Genomic DNA, 20,439 nt, shown 5'->3' on the forward strand with positions numbered 1-20,439 from the left:
TTACAGTCTCAAGCTCTTGCTGGCTTAGCAAAGGTCAGGAGCAGGCGAGTGTTCACGACACTGGCGCTGCGTGGCGGGTTCCTGAACCCCCGGCGCCCACGCGCCGCTGCCAGATGGCAAACCTGCCTCTGAATTCGTCTCCCGCAGCCCCCACCTCCTCTCCTGGCTCCGCCCACCTCCCTGGAGCTCGCGCGCCTGCGCAGCGCGTCGCGGGTGGTCGAGGGCGCGTCAGCCCGCCCCCGGAGGAAGCTCATTGGCCGCAGGATGGAGCCGGGCACTGCCTCGTGCCGGGGGAGGGCGCACGTGCTGGGGGCGGGAGCTGCGATCGCGGCTATGGCGTCGTTACTTTGGGGAGGCGACGCCGGGGCGGCGGAGAGCGAGCGGCTGAACAGTCATGTAACTGCCGCTGAACCGGGGAGGGCAAGTGGGCGGGGGTCAGAATCGCACTCCGAGAGGGACATCTGCCGGGAAGGGCGGGAGGAGAGAACCCCGCTAGCGTGTGGAGTGGGGTGTCAAATGGTGGGGGTGGGGGGGGATGTGGCAAGGATGTGGGGGAGGGCCAGGGGCAGGAGACCCCGAGAGGTACGCAAGACCTTTGGTTTGAAAGGGCGAAATGAAGACCCCTAGAAGTCTCGGGAGAGAAAGGAGCTGACAGTCCCAACTAGATCTTGGAGTTTCCTGCTCTCCCAATTTGACCATTGAGCTTCGGCTAGCTTCCATCTTACCGACCACCGCGCTTTGCTACCCACCATCCCTTCCTCGTGCTGTGACCCCCAAGGACTGCCACACTTAGGTTAGAGGACTATAAAGAGGAACTTAAGGTACAGGGGCAGCAGTAAAGTCTCCTTCGATTTTTAGCGTAATTCATAGAGGTGACCTATTCCTGAAAAGAATCTAGTGTCAGAATTAATACCTGACAGGGCAAAGGAAACAGTATTCGGGTGGGTCCCTCCCTGCTAAGGGGGAGCCCTGGGCTGCTTGGTGACTTGCTTCCTAATGTTGGTTGAAATTTGTGTCTTTCAATAGTTTTCAAACCTCATCCATCCCCGGAAGAACCTTCGGGGCATTAAGAGTTCTACAGTCCCAAATATAGGTGAGTGCTGTTAGATAAGGCAGACTGGCCTCAATTAATTTAAAAAACAAAACAAAACATTGCTTTCCTCAGGTCTCTGGCAACTGAAATGCCTCTGGCTCCTATTAACTGTCAAGGTGCTCCACTACCTTCCCAGTTTTTTAACCCACTCCTTCACTGGATGACCCTTGCTGTCAGTGCATACTATGGAGATGGTGAGAGATCATACACTTTACATTTCTGTTGGTATTTATTGTTTCTCTTCCATTCTTTTAGATGGTTCTATTAATAATACGGAAGAAGATGATGAAGATGTAGGTAGGAGATAAATTTATTCGCATGTAAACTAGCACTCATGATTTTCACAATGAGCAAATAATATAATCTCAATGGGAAAAGGGCGGTCTTCTGTTTTCTTCGTAAGTAGTGACTATCAGGAGAAATACTAAATTAGGATTAGCCATATTTCTTTAGGGGAAGTTGAAATGGAATATGTAGGAATGGACTAAGAGTTTTCAGCTGGCAAGGAAAAATTAGTTCTGGTGGTGATAGAAGTAGGCTTGCTTAAGGTCAGAGGTTGGTATAGCAGCAGAGCATAAGAAACTGGATTCTCGTCTAAAAAGGAATTCTCAGTGTTACATCATTCTTTCTAGAATCTCCTTTTAGAGGAAAGATGAGAGTAGGAGCAGTTGTTTGACATACATTCTCTGAATGGGAAGGACCAATTGATTAGATTCATTTTGGAGGCTGGATTTTCTCCTGCAATATCATCCTTTTTAATTTTTGCTTTTCAGTGGATTTGGCAGCTAATTCACTCTTAAATAAGTTAATCCGACAGTCCTTAGTAGAATCCAGTCACCGAGTTGAAGTCTTACAGAAGGATCCCAGCTCTCCACTCTACTCAGTGAAAACGTTTGAAGAGCTGCGGCTGTGAGTACTTTTACTCATTTATTGTGGGAAAATGCCAGAAAGAATGGTACCGAACAAAGTAATCTGCTAAAAATAAAAACTCTCAGAATCCCCTTAATGTTCTAATATTTAATACTAAAATGAGATGTGTACATTTTGCATGTATTTGAAATATAATTCAGAAAGGAGCAGTAGGATACCTGAGTGTGCAGCAAATTGAGAACATCTTGATGGTAAAATATTCTAACTTTATGCTAATGGGGATAGCTAAGCTCAACACAGCCATATTGCTATTCTCCATACTGTAATACAGATACGGGGACACTGATGGCCCAAATACCTTCCCTCAACCCCTTTAGATGAGTTAGAAGCTGTTACCTTCCTAATTATATTTTGTTTCAGACGGTATTAAAATGAATAACTTTCCCAAATGGGTTTGCATTTTCGAGGGATCTATCAACTAGCATTAAGGAACTGCATTTTAACAGGAAGAGTTACTAATAGGGACTTATGTAGAGGGGAAAAAGCCAAAACCCCAATGCCCCAACAATTTCTAAATGAAAGAAGAAGCCTACTTGTGATTAACAGTTGGCAGCCAGTAATCTGCCAAATAACCAAATGCAAAACGTGCATGTCATTGAAAGTGGAGGTTTTCCAACCTATGTCATTTTCTCTTCTTTCTGTCAACTATCATGAGATCGCGGGAAAGATGCATTTAAAAATGCTGGCTCAGGGGTGTGTGAGTTGCTCAGTCAGTTAAGCATCCAACACTTGATTTCAGCTCAGGTCATGATCTCAACATCATGAGATCAATGAGCCGTCCATTGGGGTCTCTGCTGGGCCTGGATCCTGCTTAAGATGGTCTCTCTCTGCCTTTGCTCCTGCCCTCTACCCCACCCCACTCGTGTGTCTTCTCGCTTGCTCTCTCAAAAAAAAAAAAAAAAAAAAAATGTTGGCTTAGAAGGATGAGGTAATATTGTGTCCTCTGCTCCTAGAAAGAATTGATGTTAAGAATTACCTCAATAAAACTTTGTCTTCTTTGAAAACTGCTATTAAAGAATCAAAGATTGTCATTCATTAAAAAGAATTAAATAGTATGGGCCTCTGGCTGGCTCAGTTAGAAGAGCATGGGACTCTTGATCTGGGGGTCATGAGTTCAAGCCCCATTTTGGGTGTAGAGATTACTTAAAAATAAAATCTTAAAAAAAAAAAAAGAAAGAAAGAGTAAATCTGTTTTCTGCTTGTGCAGAAAATAAAACTCTTCTGACAAATTTATACACTTCTATCAGATGAGTTTTTCCTTTTTTGCTTGGTTCAACCGAAAGTTCAATGTTAGGCTATTAATACTGTCCTCAGCCTAGGCTTATAGCATAGCTTATTATTTGAGTGGTTCAACTATACAGGCATAATTGTGTATGTTTGGGAGTCAAGGTGTAAACTGTATATTTCTAAATCCTGAAGCCCTGTTGTAGAGTGGCTTAATTTAGAAATACACCTTTTGAGTCTGTATTTCTGAGGCTGCTGACCAATTGTAGGCTTTAAGTGTGTGCTTTTTCTTTTTTCTTACAGGAAGGAAGAGCTATTAAAAGGGATCTATGCAATGGGATTTAACAGACCATCCAAAATCCAAGAGATGGCTCTCCCTATGATGCTGGCCCACCCGTGAGTTTCCAGGGCAGTGCTGTTCCAACTTGGTTTTTAGCCTTCTGTATGCAGTTTATGCCCAGGTGTCTCTTTTTTTCTACAGACCCCAGAACCTCATAGCCCAGAGCCAGTCTGGAACAGGAAAAACAGCTGCTTTTGTCTTGGCAATGCTAAGCAGAGTCAATACCTTGGAATTGTTCCCACAGGTAAGGAAAGGTTGATGGAGAGAGGGGAATGCTTGCAGTGCTAGTGATATTTTAGTAGTGGGAGATAATATTGCCATGCTATGATAGCATGTAGAATAGGCATTTCTTCTCAAAATCACAGAGCATTGGGGCAGGATGGAACGGTGGTGGGAGCGCAGGCTTTATAGTTTGACCTGTTCCAGTCCTAGTCTCTCTGCTTACTCCTAGAGTGTCTTAGGTGAGTTAGTAGATCTTCCGAAGTCTGTTTCCCTGTCTGGAAGGATAACATCTCTAAAAGCGTGGATCATTGCTGACTCTGAGCACAGTGTCTGGCTTGCTTAGTGAATGAATGCCTCATAGAATTGTCGTGTAGATGAAATAATATATCCTTTTCACACTGCACTTGACCTGAAGTGAGCAATTCACAAGTGGTGGCCTTAGAGCTGTAGGACCAAAGCAGCACCCGGTCCGCTGCCTCCTGTAGCAGAGGGGAGACTGAGACTTGGACAGGAAAGTGTCTCGCATGAGGTCACAGGTAGCCAACAGTGGCAGAGCAGGGGCTGGAAGTGTGCTTGCCCTTCTCTTAGCCTAGCTTCCACTTTGGGCAAGTGTCTGGTGCTTTTCCTGTGTATCTCCAAGCTGCTCTCATCAGCTCATTTGACAAGCTGAGTACCTGAGTACTGAGTGCACCCCACGCAAAGGATTCCTTTAGGAAGCTTACAGTTTGTTAGCAAGATAAGCTGGGGATGTGGAAGACTGGTGCCTGGCTTTTTGGACAGGTTCACTGAAATACATATTCAGGGTTTGGTATTATGAATAAAAATTTTTCAGGAAAATCTGTGCTTAAACCCATGTTGAGAAATGTGTGGAAACAATTATTAGCACTTTAGCTATGTTTTCCTGTCCTCTGTATCACAGATATTTAATTGAAGCCCATAAATGCATTAAATATCACCAGTTTCTTCCATCAACATCTTCATTCCTCAGCAACCACCAGATATAGGGGCTGGAGGTAACAAAGGGAAGAGTTTTAGGGAATATTCTGCCAGAGGTGTGTATAGTGGATTGGATCAATCAGGGAGTGTTCTGGAAACAGGCAGACTTTTAATAGCAGGGAAGAAGTGACAGGGTGACACTCAAGGAGTGGTTTGCCTTGCATTTCCTTTCTTTTTTTTTTTTTTTTTTAAAGAGTCTTTTTTTTTTTTTTTTTTTTTTTTTTTTTAATTTGTCAGAGAGAGCGGGAGAGAGAGCGAGCACAGGCGGACAGAATGGCAGACAGAGGCAGAGGGAGAAGCAGGCTCCCTGCCAAGCAAGGAGCCCGATGTGGGACTCGATCCCAGGACGCTGGGATCATGACCTGAGCCGAAGGCAGTGGCTTAACCCACTGAGCCACCCAAGCGTCCCGCATTTCCTTTCTTCTTGATTCCCAGCCTCCCTACACCACCCCCCAACACACACACAATAAAGCCAGATCTGTGGTTCTGCATAACTCTAGAGAGGAATATATAAAGGTATTTCTCTATCCTTCAGCCCCTTCTCTCCTTCCATACTCAACATTCACTTCAGATCTATCACTGCTAAATTGTGTTCAACTGAAAATACTTTATTCATCCAAAATCTCCCAGTTTTGCACAAAACTTGCGTCTCCCTGTATGAATTTTAACTGTGCCTCAGATTTGCATGATGGCTTGTGTGAGCCTTGCGATTTCCCCCTCCTTTCTCTCGCAGTGCCTCTGCCTAGCTCCTACTTATGAACTGGCTTTGCAGACTGGTCGCGTGGTCGAACGGATGGGAAAATTCTGTGTGGATGTTCAAGTGATGTACGCCATTCGAGGGAATCGCAGTATGTACCAGTAAGCCGGCCTGGCAGATTTTGTAATTCCGGACTCCACCACCAGCAACCATATTCTGTACCTTCTCCGGTTTCTCGTCTCTAAAATGGGAGCCATCATAGCACCTGTCCCAAGGAGCTGTGACTGGAATTAAATGAACTGATGTAGAGGCAGCACTGTGTACACACTTGGCACTTAATAAGGACCCCGTACATGTTAGCTGCATCATTTCCACATCCTGCAAGATGATAGCTTTCATTTTTGGGGGGCTCAGTTGTTTTTTTGCAGAACAAAAAATGTTTAACATTTTCATTAAAGTGTCACATGTGCATAGCAGGAAAAAATAAACCTTTAAAACAGAGAAGGTCAAAAGATAAAGGTGGAAGTTGTTCTTCCTTGTCATTCAAAAACATGTTTCCAAGGATAATAGTTTTATTCACAAGACCTCCGTGGTTTGCTTTCTTTTTTCAGTTTGTACACATGAGGATGTACATGTAGGTGTTTGTTTTTGTAGAGTGTTCATGAAGATGGGAGCGTTTTTTCATAATGTCTAAAAAAGCACATGCTTTGGACATCTTTCTACATTCATGAATATAATCCCACCTCATTGTTTTGACTAGCTTCATAGCATTCCATAATTTATTTAATGTAACCCATTGATAGTACTGTGCTTATTTTCCATTTGGGAACAGTTGGTAGGTTTCTCACAGCTGTGCTGCTGTTTCTGTAAGGTGATGGGATCGCTGAAGGGTGGCTTTTTCACTGACCGTGGGGCAGAATCCAATGGCAGGACTGTTATGACTCTAAACCTAGAAACGGGGGACTTATCCTAAAGCTCTGCAAATACAAATCCTCAATGACCCTCAGGGTTTGCACTTAGAAAATCGTCACGAAATATACTTTCACTTCACAGTCCTGTTGTGTGGTCCCGAGTTGTGGACTGTGAGGGTCCTTTGCATCTGAAGGAGTCTTTCAACCCTTTTCTCCCCAGTTCCCAGAGGCACGGACATCACCAAACAGATTATAATTGGCACTCCTGGGACTGTTCTAGATTGGTGTTTCAAGCGAAAATTAATTGACTTGACTAAGATTCGTGTGTTTGTCCTGGATGAAGCGGATGTGATGATTGACACACAAGGATTCTCAGATCAGAGCATTCGGATTCAGAGGTAAGTTTCACATTCACCTTTTTTCTTCCTGGATCTTCGGTCTGGAGGGGGAGTTTGATTTATCTGCTGCTCCCAGTTGTCTTCATGGCTTGATTCCCTACTTCCTTTGCTTTTAAAACAAACTGGGGAGTATTTTCACCAGCTCAGCAGCCTCGTAGACTGCTGTCATTTCCCCACTTTAGTTTGTCATCTTGCCTGATTGGTTTTGTTTCCACTGCAGGCCTATACATGAAACCCACCAAATTGTGCCACTAATTTTGCTGTTAAGAGCAAATGTCTAAAGAGAATTTATTAAAGCCTGCACAAGCTGCTGTGGAGAGTAGAGAACACAGTAACTTCGAATCAGGAGACACATGGTCTAGTCCTGATTTTGCCTTTCATTTGTCAAGTAAATCCTGTTGTTTTCCTAGGCCTCTCTCTCAGGATCACCCAGGGGCCTTAAAATTACACATTACTGGGCCTAACCCGAGCCTTACTGGTTCAGAATTTCTGGGAGTGGGCTCTAAGGATCTGTGTCACTTATTAAATTCAAGTAATACTGAGGGGCACCTGGGTGGCATAGTGGATAAAGCATCTGGCTCTTGGTCTTGGCTCAGACCATGATCTCAGCATCTTGAGATGGAGCCTTGAGTTGAGTTCTACACTGAGTGCAGAGTCTGCTTGGGATTCTCTCTCTCTGCCCCTCCCACTCCTGCCCTGCCCAAAATAAATAAGTAAATCTTTCAAGAAAAAAAAAAAAAAAAAAAAAAAAAAAACAAGAAACAAGCAGTTGTGAAAGACCTGTAATGAAAAACAGTGCTGCTTCTAGAGAATCTCTATTTTGGTATTAACCTTCATATGTTTAAATAGTATGCTCAAATGGCTGTTTCTTAGTGTGTCAGTGTCTGTTGACTGCTAGTATAGGAAGTGGGAATCCAGCTCTTTGGTACCACCACCCTCCCCCCGCTTCCTGTCCCCTCTGCCACCTCTCTGTGCTTACGTTGTAAGAGTTGACTGCCTTAATAGTGTTTTTATCATTAGGGCATTATAAATATTGTTCACTGTCATGCAGTGTATTATTATAATTATGTTTTTTCCTTATACAGCTATTTCCCCTAGAATTAATAATTGTCTGTTTTCCTTAGTTTGGTTAGTATTACTGGCTAGGGATATTTAATCTTTCTCTGCCTATTTCGTCATATGTGTTTTAATTTCAGTGGTATTTCCAAATGGGCAAATACATTTAAAAACTCCCATCAATGGGGCACCTGGGTGGCTCAGTGGGCTAATCCTCTGCTTTCGGCTCAGGTCATGGTCCCAGGGTCCTGGGTTCAAGCCCCACATCTGGCTCCCTGCAGGGAGCCTGCTTCCTCCTCTCTACCTGCCTCTCTGCCTACTTGTGACCTCTCTCTCTGTGTGTCAAATAAATTTTTTTAAAAATCTTTAAAAACAAACAAACAAACTACTCCATCAATGTCTTTTTTCCTGAAACTCTCCCAAGCTCTGTCCAGTTTCAGTCTGGTCTGGTTGTACAGCTGTCACTATAGGTCTTGGAATCTCCCGTTTTCTGGGTGCTTTTTCTTAGTTACTGTCAGTTTACTCAATGTTCGGGAGTATATTCTCTAATCATTTCCTGAAAAGACTTGTTAGGAATTTCACTTTCCATCTCCCACATGTCTGAAAGTGTCTTCATTGTAGCTGTAAATCTGATCTTTTGATGGACAGTTTGCTTGCATGTGGAATCCAAGTTAATTCTTCCAATAAATTCTGAGTCAGTGTTGAAAACAAAATTTTTTTAAGATACCATAATTAATACTGTCAGTTCCCATGTTGTTGCTGACAAGTTTAATGTCATCCTGATCCCCAAACTTTTGTAGGTAATATGTTTTTTGTCTCTAGAAGCTTTCAGAATCTTCTCTCTCCACTGTATTCTAATATTTCTCAGTGATGTGCATTGGTTTGGGTCCTTTTTTCCTCACCCATTGTTCTCGACACATAGTGCACTCATCCTCTTCATTTGCAAAATTTGTGCCTCCCAGATCTGGAAAAATTGCTTAGGTTATTTCTTTCCCTACAGTAAAGAACTTTTTAAAGAGCAGGACACAGTCATTATATGTAATAATATAGAAAAATAGTCATACACATGTGTTATTAAGATAAAAATATGGGAAGTACATGTTTCTTTTAAATTCTATATCCCCCTATATTTTCTATTACATAGTTGCTACTATTTGGGGCACCTGGGTGGCTAAGTCGTTAAGTGTCTGCCTTTGGCTCAGGTCAATATTCCAGGGTCCAGGGATTGATCCCCACATTAGGCTCCCTGCTCAGTGGGAAGCCTGCTTCTCCCTCTCCCACTCCTCCTGCTTGTGTTCCCCTCTCTTGCTGTGTCTCTTTCTGTCAAATAAATAAAATCTTTAGGAAATAAATAAATAAATGCAACTATTTAAGCAAAACAACAGAACTGGTTAACAGTGGCAATTAGCCATAATTATTAGTTCAATTAGCTAAATGAATAATATGAGAAACATAAACAGTATTTTATAATGTCATCTTTGACAGCAGTTTATTTTAATCTCTTTAAATTCATTATTGGCTGCTTAAATTTTGTGCTCTGTGCCATTATATATTTTTAAGATACTCAAATAAAAGATTTTTTATGAGGATAATTTCAATACAATAGGACTAATTAAATAGCTCTTACTTGTGTTTAAAGACCCAACCAGCACAGTAAGCTGTTTCTACTCTTTTCCTTTCCTCTTCCAGTAATAATTCTCTGAACTACCTGAAGCCGCCTTTTTGGTATATGGTGGGAAATTTTACATTGGACCATAAAATTCATTTTGCTGACTCCTGCTGTTCGTCCAGTGTGCTGTGCTCTTCACAAAAGTGTTCAAGCATGGACTAGTTAAGAGTTTACTTACTATCAACACCAGGTTTTCAAACACGCAAGCATTCGTGTCTAGCTTTCTAGAAATGTACACATCCGCTCTGCAGGCTTGTTTGGTAGATCAGCTGTTTGTCATTCAGATCCCTTGCATCTGTAAATCCACCATTTAGGTTCTCCACATCTAAAATGTCCATCGTTTTCAAACGCCCTGAAGTACATCAGCTACCACTGCGGTTCTCAAGGAAAATGGTGGTGAAGCACAGAAGCGATTTAGGCTTGTGAAATCAAAGATGGATTCTAAGTAAGTTACAGTTTATAGCAAAGGAACAAGAAAGTCTTGTTCAACTGGGCTGCCTTTTTCTGGTGACATTTTTTAGTCCTGCAGCAGCCTTATTTCCTAAAAAATTAGTAATTTTTTTGCTACGAGTATTTGTAGGTAACACTAGACAACTCAGGGGCAAACAGTCTCCTGAAAGCAACTTCACAGGTCATCACACAGTTTTGGAGAAACAGCATTTTATTACAATCATTTACTATGATCACCTCCTCCATTCCCACCTTCAGTGTATTTTCAGATTAGAGAAGGACTTTTTGTCTCACACTTTGAAAATATGACTTTATGACTGGGCAACTTTTTAACTCCTTACCATGGCCTCAACAGTGATAGTATCATACAAGCAGATGTCCAGGTGACTCTCCAGGTGACTCTCTCCTTCCATTTCCATACAGGTAAAAATCTTACTAAGTACCTCTGCAAGTTCTGAGGAAGCCAAAAGTAAGCAAAAACTTTGATAATGAAAGCTCGGTGTTACAATTAAGCAAATGATTCACCTTTTAGAAGTGCTGTGCACAAAGCCTGCGGGATATTTAGGTGGCAAGATCTTTTTGTTTTCTCTGAGAATTTTATAGACTGAGTGGAAGCTGCCAGAGTTTACGTTTGCACTGTCTGCGGCACATGCAGACAGTCGAGCAGAAGCTAGTTTGTATTTGGATGTGATATCAGCAATCTTCTGTTTTAGATTTTCTGTGTCTCATTAAAACTCCATAGAAGTCAAGAAGATATTTTGAACTCCCACTTTTCAAATCCTAAGAAATGGGGGAAGATATTTTTTGTTGCTGTAATTTGACATAGCAGCTGGTGTAATGTACAAAGTATGAGCACTGACTGGTAAGATCTTCCAGAATTAGCTCCCCACTGAACGTGGTAAGGCATCCATGGTCAGAATGTCTCCATTTGTTCACCTGCAGGACATTTCACTTGCAAGCATGGAAGCACGCGATGTAACTTCACTGTTTCCTAGAGATACCAAGGGAGGAACGCACTAATGCATGTCCCTCTGTGCAGGGTGGCCAGACGGGTTCAGCATCCCCTGCTTCCAGTTGAGCACTATGTGCTTTCCAAAGACAAAACAACTTTGAATTTAGAAGTGTTGCCTGTCGCATCCTGAACTTGGGAGGTTCGGTGTCCATATATACTTTTCATGTCTCCTTCCCACCAAGCCTCATCCTCTGTTCTTCCTTCATGCGGGACAGTGGCTCTTTTTCTGGTATTTACCTTTTTCACCCAGTTGAATGTGTCCTTCTGTCTGTCATTAAAATAACACAGTTGTTTGACCTTCTTTTCCTGAGATTGCCCTGGCTTTCTCTGTTCCTCTTCTGTAACTTCCTTTTCTTGTTATAGGCGCAATATGCTGCTATTGTCTCTCTGAGAATATTAATTCGAGTATTTACAATTTTTTTCCTGTTTTCAACTTTGCCTCTGAATTATCTTAAGTTTCTCCTTTTTGTCTCTTTGTTCTGTCTCTCTTATGGTGGACCTTTCCCCCTCGTATCTGGTGATTCTTGGCTAGCCTCTCATTACCTATGGTTGAGAACCAAGAAGCTTGCTGGCAGCTCTGGGTGCATGGTTGGGGCTTGTGACTTGGGCAGCTCCCCCTAGGATGCTCGTTACTTGCAGGTTATTAGAACTATGGAATGTCTCTCATCTCCTCCGTAGGAGACATATATTTGGTTGCTGGCCTCCTGGGAAAAGGGCCAGGGAATGGGCTGCATATTCATATGCATATTTTCACTCCCTATTTTCAGCTCTCTGCTTTACTCTCACCTTCTGCGAGGCTGGCATCCCCAAGTCTGGGATTTCTGCACAGAATAAACCTCTAGTCTCCTACTTGTACATGCCCAACTGCCTGAAATAAAGTGGGATCCAGCTACTCCTTATACACATTTTCAGCCAGACTTCTTATTTAAAATAGTTTTGGCCAGGGGTGCCCGGTGGCTCAGTCAGTTAAGCATCTTCTTTCAGCTCAGGTCATGATCCCAGGGTCCTGGGATTGAGCCCACCATCAGGCTCCTTGCTCAGTGAAATCCTGCTTCTCCCTCTCCCTGCCACTCCTCCTGCTTGTGTTTGCTCTTTCTTTCTCTGTGAAATAAATAAAATCTTTTAAAAAATATTAATTTTGGCCAAAGATCAAGTGAGACTCTCTCTTGCCATCCCTTACCATTTACATATAACTGAGAATGAAAGACTCAGAATTCCAGGAAAGACCCAATTGCTTTCACTTCAAGAGAATATTAAGTAATAATTAGGGATTTATGGGGGTACCTCAGTGGCTCAGTGGGTTATAGCCTCTGCCTTCAGCTCAGGTCATGATCCCAGGGTCCTGGGATCGAACCCCACATCGGGCTCTCTGCTCAGCAGGGAGCCTGCTTTCCTTCCTTTCTCTCTCTGCCTGCCTCTCTGCCTACTTGTGATCTTTGTCTGTCAAATAAATAAAATCTTTAAAAAAAATTTAGGGATTTATGTTGCTTGTTCATTCCTCCATTGTTGATTTTCTTCTTTTGCTTAAACAAGATTAAATCATAGTATTGTCCCATAGAAATATAATGCAAGCTACTTGTGTAATTTTAAATTTTCTAATAGCCACATTTTTAAAAAGGTGAAATTCATGTTATATTTTCTTTAAATATATAAAAGATAGCATTTAATAAGTTATCAATTTAATCAATATAAAAATCATTAATGAAATAATTTACATGATTTGTTTCATCCCAGGTCTTTGAAATCCAGAGTGTTCTGTAGAATGCCCATGTTTCCTTTCCTGGTGTAATCTGTGTACATCGTCTTTTTGGCATGAAATGTCTCAAACCTTGGGATGCCAGTCGTGGTGCCAGCTTTTTCCAGATGGAGAACTGTGATACAGTAGATGGCCAAGATGTCTCCCCTTCTTTCCCCCACCCTCTCTCTCCTCCAAAACACAGCAAGCTAATGCAGAATTTTCCTCGTATCTTCTAGCACACCACCCCCGCTTTCTCTGGCACCGGGTGTTCGTAGCTCCAAGAACTCTCAGAGGTTCTGAGGGAGCCCCTACCTTTGCATCTCAGCCACTGTCTGCATCACCGTTTCCATCTGTACTGCTCATGTGAGGGCGTCATCTGCTTTCTTGTTTACCACGCTTTCCTGTCTTCCAGAAATACATTGAGTTATCACATCCACTGATTTCTCTCCTTCTGTGCATGTTGTGGGTTCATGTCTTTCTGTCTCTTTATAATCATACTCGTGGTACGTGGGAAGCAGGGAAGGTACAGCTGTAGACAGTCTACTGTAGTTGCCCAGAAGTCTGCCAGATCATTACTTGGAAAAGCTTCCCAGACAACCCACGCCACAGGCTTGACGTAGTACTTGGGAGTCACTGGATTTCATGATCTCCCCACTCTCCTTTAACACTAACATCCTATCTTCTAGATGCTCTGTCTTCTCAAAAGTGGTGATTTCTCTCTGGTGAAATCAGAGTAAGTTAAAATTTATTGATGTATACAATATGTTCAGAGAAATACATGAATCACAAGTATACAGCTGAGTGAAAATTCAAAGAGGTTGGGTTCATGAGATAATAGCCCAGACCAAGAACTAAAAGTTTACCAGCACTCCAGAGTTCCCCTACAGATTGTTTCCTATATCCCAGCCTCCACCTGCCCCCCATCCCTGCCACTCCTCCCCAGGGTTAACCTCTGTTCTTACTGCTAGCTTCATTTTGCCCGTTTTTAAACTCGGTGTGAATCAGCCCTGTGTTTGCTGCAGGTTCAGCTCATGGTTTGTGTGCAGTAGTGTTTCCCCTGTGTTCCCCTTTTGTTTCTATCCAGGTCCTTCCCATCCCAAAGAAAGTGAGTGTGGCTGTTCTTTTTCTCCCAAGAACTCTAACACCTGCCATTGAATTACTGGCCTGTTTCCTTGCTCCCATTTCACTTTGTGTGAGACGAACACCATGAAGAATACCTAGACGGACACCCGGGGCTCCTGACTCTGCCTCGCTTAGGAAGAAAATGGGCATGAAAGACCCCAGACCCTTCAAAATACATATCTAAACTTTGCTCTTGAGCTCCACACTCAGCTTGTGTGTGTCTTTCCAAATTCTTGGTGGCATAGAGGGGCAGAACACATGGCCCTTTGCACAGGGGTGGAACTTGTGGCAGGCAGCCACTCCTCTGCTGACCCCTGGTGGCAGGGGCTAGGACATGTTTGAAGCCCTCCACCCCCCAGGAGAGTGACAGGGATGGCCGAGGCTGATGATGTCTTCCCTTCTCTTACAGAGCTTTACCTTCTGAGTGCCAGATGCTCCTCTTTTCAGCGACCTTTGAGGACTCTGTGTGGCAGTTTGCAGAGCGAATCATTCCAGACCCTAATGTTATTAAGTTACGAAAAGAGGAGCTGACCCTGAACAACATCCGACAGTATTACGTGTTGTGCGAGAGTAGGAAAGACAAGTACCAAGCCCTGTGCAACATCTACGGTGGCATCACCATTGGGCAGGCCATCATCTTCTGCCAGGTAACGGTGCTGAGATCTGTCCTCGCCGTGCTCAGACTCGCCCGCAGGAGTGGAGGGGACAGTGACACTAATAGGGGCCAGAGACCCAGGCACCCCTGTCAGCACTTTGAGTACAGGAGCATATTTAATCTTCAGAACCACTTGGGACAGAAATGAATCCGTATGTTATGGGAGGAACTTAGAAAGATTAAGTAACGGAATAGAGACTTCAAGATGACGTTAAATAGAGGCCTCCCTATTTTAGGATTGCTTCTAACACTTGCCCCTGTAGGTTGATGTTCATTGTGGGGTTTTTACAGGTCCCCTCCATCAGATTAAGAATATTCTTTTCTAGTTCCTGACTTACTATGAGTAAAGTAGCCACTCAGTCACTCACTATTAATATTTTCCTATTTTTATTTTCGTATTTATTTTTTGCTCTCTGACATGTTTCACATTCACATCTTGGTTTTATTTTCTCTCTACCACGTGAACACTGTAAGCTCCATGAGTGCAGGACCTCCTCTATCTTACTTGCCTAGTCTCACTAGAATTGGCACCCGCCTGGCACAGGGACAGCACTGAGGACATGCTTGTAGAATAAAAGCAAGCTTGCTTCTACCATGGACTAGCCATGAAAACCTTGGGCAAGTGACTTCATGTTTTTAAGCTCTTGGTTCTTTTTTTTTTTTTTTTTTTAAATGAAATGAGGTATGCGTTTCATCGTATTGTGGTGAAAACAGTGACCGTAACACATTAAAGATCTGAGCGAGACACCAGGAGATAGGAAGCACACTTACAGTGCCTGAGGTTGTCTCCACTGTTATTCCATTTTGTCATCATCCTACCACATGAAGCAAGTGAGCATTTTATCTCTGCTTCATGGCTGAGAAGCCAAAGCTCCCACAGGTTGAGAGGATATGACCTTGAGCAGCACAGGAGGTGCCCCATTCGAAGGTTCCTCTTAGGGCTTAAGGGAAAGGTAAAGCACAGCTCCCAAGCAGCCTTTCTGGCTTCCCTGCTGTGCCTATGTGAGCATGGCAAACACAGCCAGTCTGCTTGGACGTGGGCTGCTATGCTGGGTTTTGTGTTTTCACATAGACTCGTCGAAATGCCAAGTGGTTGACTGTGGAGATGATGCAGGACGGCCACCAAGTGTCTCTGTTAAGCGGAGAGCTGACCGTGGATCAGCGAGCCTCCATCATTCAGAGGTTTCGGGATGGGAAAGAGAAAGTTCTTATAACAACCAATGTCTGTGCTCGAGGTGTGTGCGTGTGTGTGTGTGTGTGTGTTCATGTTCAACATCAGGTTTATTGAAATGTGATTTGCATATGATAAATCTCACTGATTTTAACTTTACAGTGACTTTTGACAAACATACAGAGTCATGTGACCATCACCATAATCAAAGTACAGAACACTCCCCTCATCCTCCAGAACTTGCTTATGCCCCTTTGTAGCCAGCCTCTTCCTTTTATCATCTGACCCCTGGCAACTACTGATCAGATTTCTGTCTCTTTATTTTGTTTCTTTCAGAATGCTATATAAATTAATGCTGTTTATATAGTCAGCCCTTGTGTCTGACTTATTCCACTCAAGTAATGCTTTTGAATTCATCAGTGTCGTGACTTACATCAGTAGTCCAGTCCTTTTTGTTGCCGAGTAGTAGCCATTGAATGGGTGTACCACAATTCATCCATTCACCAGTTGAGGGACATTTAGATTTTTAACAGTTTGGGGCTATTTTGAATAAAGCTGTAAGTATTCATGTATAGGTTTTTCAGAGACCTGTTTTCATTTCTCTTGGATAAGTATCTAGGAGTAGGATGTCTGGGTCATACAGTAAATGCATATTTAGCTTCCTCAGAAACTGTCTTCCAGAGCGACTACCTCTCTATCCTCACTAGCTGTGTTGGAGAGTTCCAGTTCCTCCACTTCCTTGCCAGCAGTTGGTGTTGTCACTCTTTTTAATTATTCTAGTAGATGTATGTGGCATCTCATTGTGTGTTTAACTCACATTGCCTAACGATGTTGACCATCTCGGAGGTGTTTTTAACTTCAAAACTTTTGACTACTGAGGGAAAAAAATTCTTTGTTTTTTTTCAAGAGAGTCCTTCCTACAGACTTCATCCTTCTTGTACTCTTGCCTAGACCCCATATTCAGACAGTGTTTCCTAATTCATTCTTAGTTCACCAGATAGAAATGGGGAACTGCCAAGCTATGGAGCTCAGAACTGTGGAAGAGTAGCCTGAAAAAAGGATGAGGTCCCAGCCCCTTGGGAGGTCAGTGTCCAGATGCTTGACTGTCTAGACCAGTGCAGCTCAATAAAACTTTCCACACTGATGGAAATAATCTGTTCTGTGCTGTTCAGTTGGTAACCACTGGCCATATATGGCTAGTGTGACCAAGGAAATGAATTTGTTTAAATTAATTTGAAGTTGGATAGCCATACTGGATGGCATGACTCTAGACCTAGGAGGAAAGAGGGCACCAGGAGCTCCAAGGAGGACAAGGATGGTGACCCAGACAGCTTACTGTGCCAGAGGACGGAGGCACTGGGGGATCACAGAAGTCTTCCTAGGGAACATTAGATGTGAAAGGTTTTGAAGGAAGGGTAGAGAATCCAATTGGGTAAGAATTGACAGTTTGCTTGGAAAATGGCAAGACCGTGTGGCTGTGACATTGGATCTGACTCAGGAGAGGAAGAGGTGAGACTTCGGGTGCTGGGAATCTGGAATCATTTGTACTTCGTCCTGTGCAGTTGGGGCAGTTGGGTCCTGAACACAAGTGTTCTGGACGTTGTCATGGTGACTGTGGTCAGAGAGATTAGAGGAGAGAAGAGGGGAACCCAGCTGGAAGTTGTTGTAATGGTGAGCCAAGGGATAAAAAAGACCTGGATGGGAGGACGGCCAGGGCATGGTGCAGAGTGGGGTTCCAGGAAGGGTAGGGGACACTAGATAGGAGGCTGCTGGGGACTTACACAGCAGGAACGGAGAGGAGGCTGTGGCTCTGTGGGTGGTGAGAGCTCCTGTCCACAACACACACACAACCTTCTGTGGAACTAGCTTCTACTGACACTCTTAAAACGAGCATCCTAGACCTACTGTGCAAGCACACTGCCTGACCAGTATCCACTTCCTTGATGGAAGACCAGATTTTATTTGTAAATTGTGACTGTTACATGAGAATTCATTCCCTTGGCAGATGTGGTTTGTCAATAGCTTTGTCCTAAGGAAACAGTTGCAGGACCCTAGGGTGTCTCTTCTCTTCTAGGGATCGATGTGAAGCAGGTCACAATTGTCGTGAACTTTGATCTCCCTGTAAACCAAGCTGAGGAGCCAGATTATGAGACTTACCTTCACCGCATAGGGCGGACAGGACGCTTTGGGAAAAAGGGCCTCGCCTTCAACATGATTGAAGTGGATAAGCTGCCCTTGCTCATGAAAATCCAGGATCACTTTAGTAAGTAGCACCTGTTGCCATGGGACCCGTGGATCTTGCTGATGTTGACGGTGATGACGTGTGTCACGCACCTTATGCCCAGAGGCTTAGGGGCAGGAGCCAAGGAGTGGGAGACTTCTAACTCACAGTGCCAGAGTCCCCACAGTGAGACAGTTGGTGAAATCATCCATATACAGTAGCTGAAGAACAATCCAAAAGTCCAGTGGAATGAGTATGAGTTCAGGTTTATGTTACTCCCCTTGTAGGACCTGGGGCAGTTTTTCACGGCCCATAAAGCACCATCTGAAACAAAGTAATAAAGTCCTTTAGGATTATATTCTGTCCCCAGCTTCTTCTCTTACATTATTCCCTTCCTCTGGCCTCACCCTAACAACTAAGATGGTCCTGAATTCTGCGATCTGCTGTCCTTCCTCCAGACCCCCATCCAAACAAGGCAGGCTCCCTGATAACTGGCTAGGGCTCCTGGACTGGCTCCTGCCCTCTGACCGAAACTGATGGAAACTAGAAGGGTGACCTAAACTGAGGTGTCCACCTCTCAAATTATGCCCCAAAGCCCATGGATATGGCTGGGGAGCAGGGGAAGAGGAATACCCAAATGACCCCAAATATATCTTCACCTTTTGGGAAAAATCGTACTTTACTTTTGTGGGAAGCAGTGGACACTGTCCTGGGGGAATGCACAGAGGCACGAGTATGCAGTCTAGAATCAGACTGTAGCATGTCCAGGGCCCCCTCAGGGAAGCTGATAAAGCACCCTATGGTAGGAGAAGCAGGGAGGGTGAAGAAAGAAACTTACAGCCCGTCCACTCTTGCTATGGTGAGCGCCATATGACCTAGTCTTGGGAAGCGACCTCAGTGGAGGAGACTCAGCCCCTCTCCCTGTTGCCCCCACGCCCCCTCACACTCACTGCCGCCTTCCCCCCCCATGGGTTCTCTTCATCCCTCCTAGCATGAGCAGGCCCCTTCCCAGGCTCCTCTCACTTGTGCTCTGGCCTTTTCCCTACCCAGCTGTCTAGACACGCATGTTCTATTGTTTGGTGCATCTGATGCTATTTTAGTCAGTATTAATTGGTTATTTCGATACCATCTCTTCCTTAACTGATCTTGAGAATGTTCCTCTCTCAATGCTTTCTGTGCAAGGGTTCACAGGAACACATATCTGCAAAAGTGTCACTGTCTTCAGAAATTCGGAGTTGAGTGAGATTTCATTGACATTTCATTCAGGCCCTGGGCTCAGACTGATTCCATTCTCTCTCCTTCTAGACAGCAGCATTAAGCAACTCGATCCTGAAGACATGGATGAAATTGAAAAGATTGAATATTGAAGACAGAACTTTGTTGCTTGTGAAATATCTAGTTTATGTGAGAATGTCCCAGTGGGTTTCGAAGGTAATTTTTTCTGTTTGGGCTTTTTCAAAGTGAAACTGTTAAATATGGCAAAATAAATGTCATGGTACCTTAATCTTAAGACCTGAGGTCTTTCAGGAACCAGATTGGTGTGAAGCACATGATCCTTTTGAATAAAAAAGCGAGATTATTTCTTATTCTAATCTCATTTACAGGTAAACATCTTTGTGTGGGTTTCTGGGATGTCGTGGGACCTCATTTCTAGACCTGAGCACACTGCCTCCTGGGAACACATTGGGGTGCCACGAGATGGCAGTAGAGCCTTACTGGGTCGGAAATGTGAGCTAGCGTGCGGAGAAGCCACTGGCCCCAGCCTACTCACTGGTGTCCCTTCCCCCAGTCAGGCGTGCTTAGGAAGGCGGGCGCGCCGCACATAGACGTGCACGCGCACACCTCTTAGGTGGGAGTGCAGGGTGAAAGCTTCAAAAAGTCAAACAATTTAAAAGAAGAAATTTTGCTTTTTTAATGTTTCAGCTGACCTACAGAATGTAGAAATATTTCCTCTGCTTGGCTTCTTAATGTCTTCAAAACAGAGCAGATTTAATCCATCACCAGCCATGTAATAGTCTCTGAAAATGTGGCTTTGTTATAGGCATTTTTTCAAAACAGGCCGGGGGGGGGGATTCATTTGCCTTATTAAAAAAGTAACATTTCATTCAGGGTATATCTGAGAATCCCAGACGTTTTCCTATAAGTCCCATTGCGATGCTTTTCATTTCTCACATTTGCTGCTAACAAGTGAAACAGTGGGCTTGAGGAAACCGGGGAAATCGATACTCTCCCTGAAAGCTGGAGCGGGTCCACGGCCTTCAGCTAGAGAGCCCCAGCCCGGGCGGCCCGCAGAGCCCCACCCGCAGCTGCGGGGAGTGCCCCCGTCATCCGGGGCTGGGGAGGGTGTTTCTGGCATATCTGTTCTGGTATTCCACGTGCAGAGCTCCCTGCCCAGGTTTTATCCCCGTGAGGAGGGCTCAGAAACACATGAAAACCATCCAGCTGCCTCACTCCCCGGCAGACCAGACACCAGTGAACGGAAGAGGAAAAAGATGTTACAGCCGTTCTCAGATCCCAGAGTAACAGCAGCCTCA

The 20,439-nt window shown here is 44.0% G+C and overlaps 1 protein-coding gene across 1 annotated transcript; it reads left to right on the plus strand.

The window, feature by feature from the left end:
• Positions 1 to 240: 240 nt before the first annotated feature.
• Positions 241 to 19,491, plus strand: DDX25 (DEAD-box helicase 25). The gene is made up of 12 exons (XM_059184115.1): positions 241 to 396; positions 1,027 to 1,093; positions 1,349 to 1,390; positions 1,867 to 2,002; positions 3,551 to 3,643; positions 3,729 to 3,831; positions 5,539 to 5,653; positions 6,634 to 6,811; positions 14,268 to 14,505; positions 15,586 to 15,748; positions 17,759 to 17,947; positions 19,211 to 19,491. The coding sequence occupies exons 1-12, from the start codon at positions 265 to 267 to the stop codon at positions 19,270 to 19,272; spliced, it is 1,518 nt and encodes a 505-aa protein (XP_059040098.1). The 5' UTR covers positions 241 to 264; the 3' UTR covers positions 19,273 to 19,491.
• The last annotated feature ends 948 nt before the right edge of the window (positions 19,492 to 20,439 follow it).

The sequence above is a fragment of the Mustela lutreola genome, chromosome 1 (assembly GCF_030435805.1).
Source record: "Mustela lutreola isolate mMusLut2 chromosome 1, mMusLut2.pri, whole genome shotgun sequence".
In the NCBI taxonomy this organism is placed as follows: Eukaryota; Metazoa; Chordata; class Mammalia; order Carnivora; family Mustelidae; genus Mustela; species Mustela lutreola.

What these genes read in the sequence shown, in the direction of transcription:
- DDX25 (XM_059184115.1), top strand. Translation starts at nt 265, where the DNA reads ATGGAGCCGGGCACTGCCTCGTGCCGGGGGAGGGCGCACGTGCTGGGG. An exon ending in ACGTTTGAAGAGCTGCGGCT is followed by an intron (nt 2,003 to 3,550) that starts GTGAGTACTTTT and finishes TTTTTCTTACAG; the next exon opens with GAAGGAAGAGCTATTAAAAG. An exon ending in CCTTGGAATTGTTCCCACAG is followed by an intron (nt 3,832 to 5,538) that starts GTAAGGAAAGGT and finishes TTTCTCTCGCAG; the next exon opens with TGCCTCTGCCTAGCTCCTAC.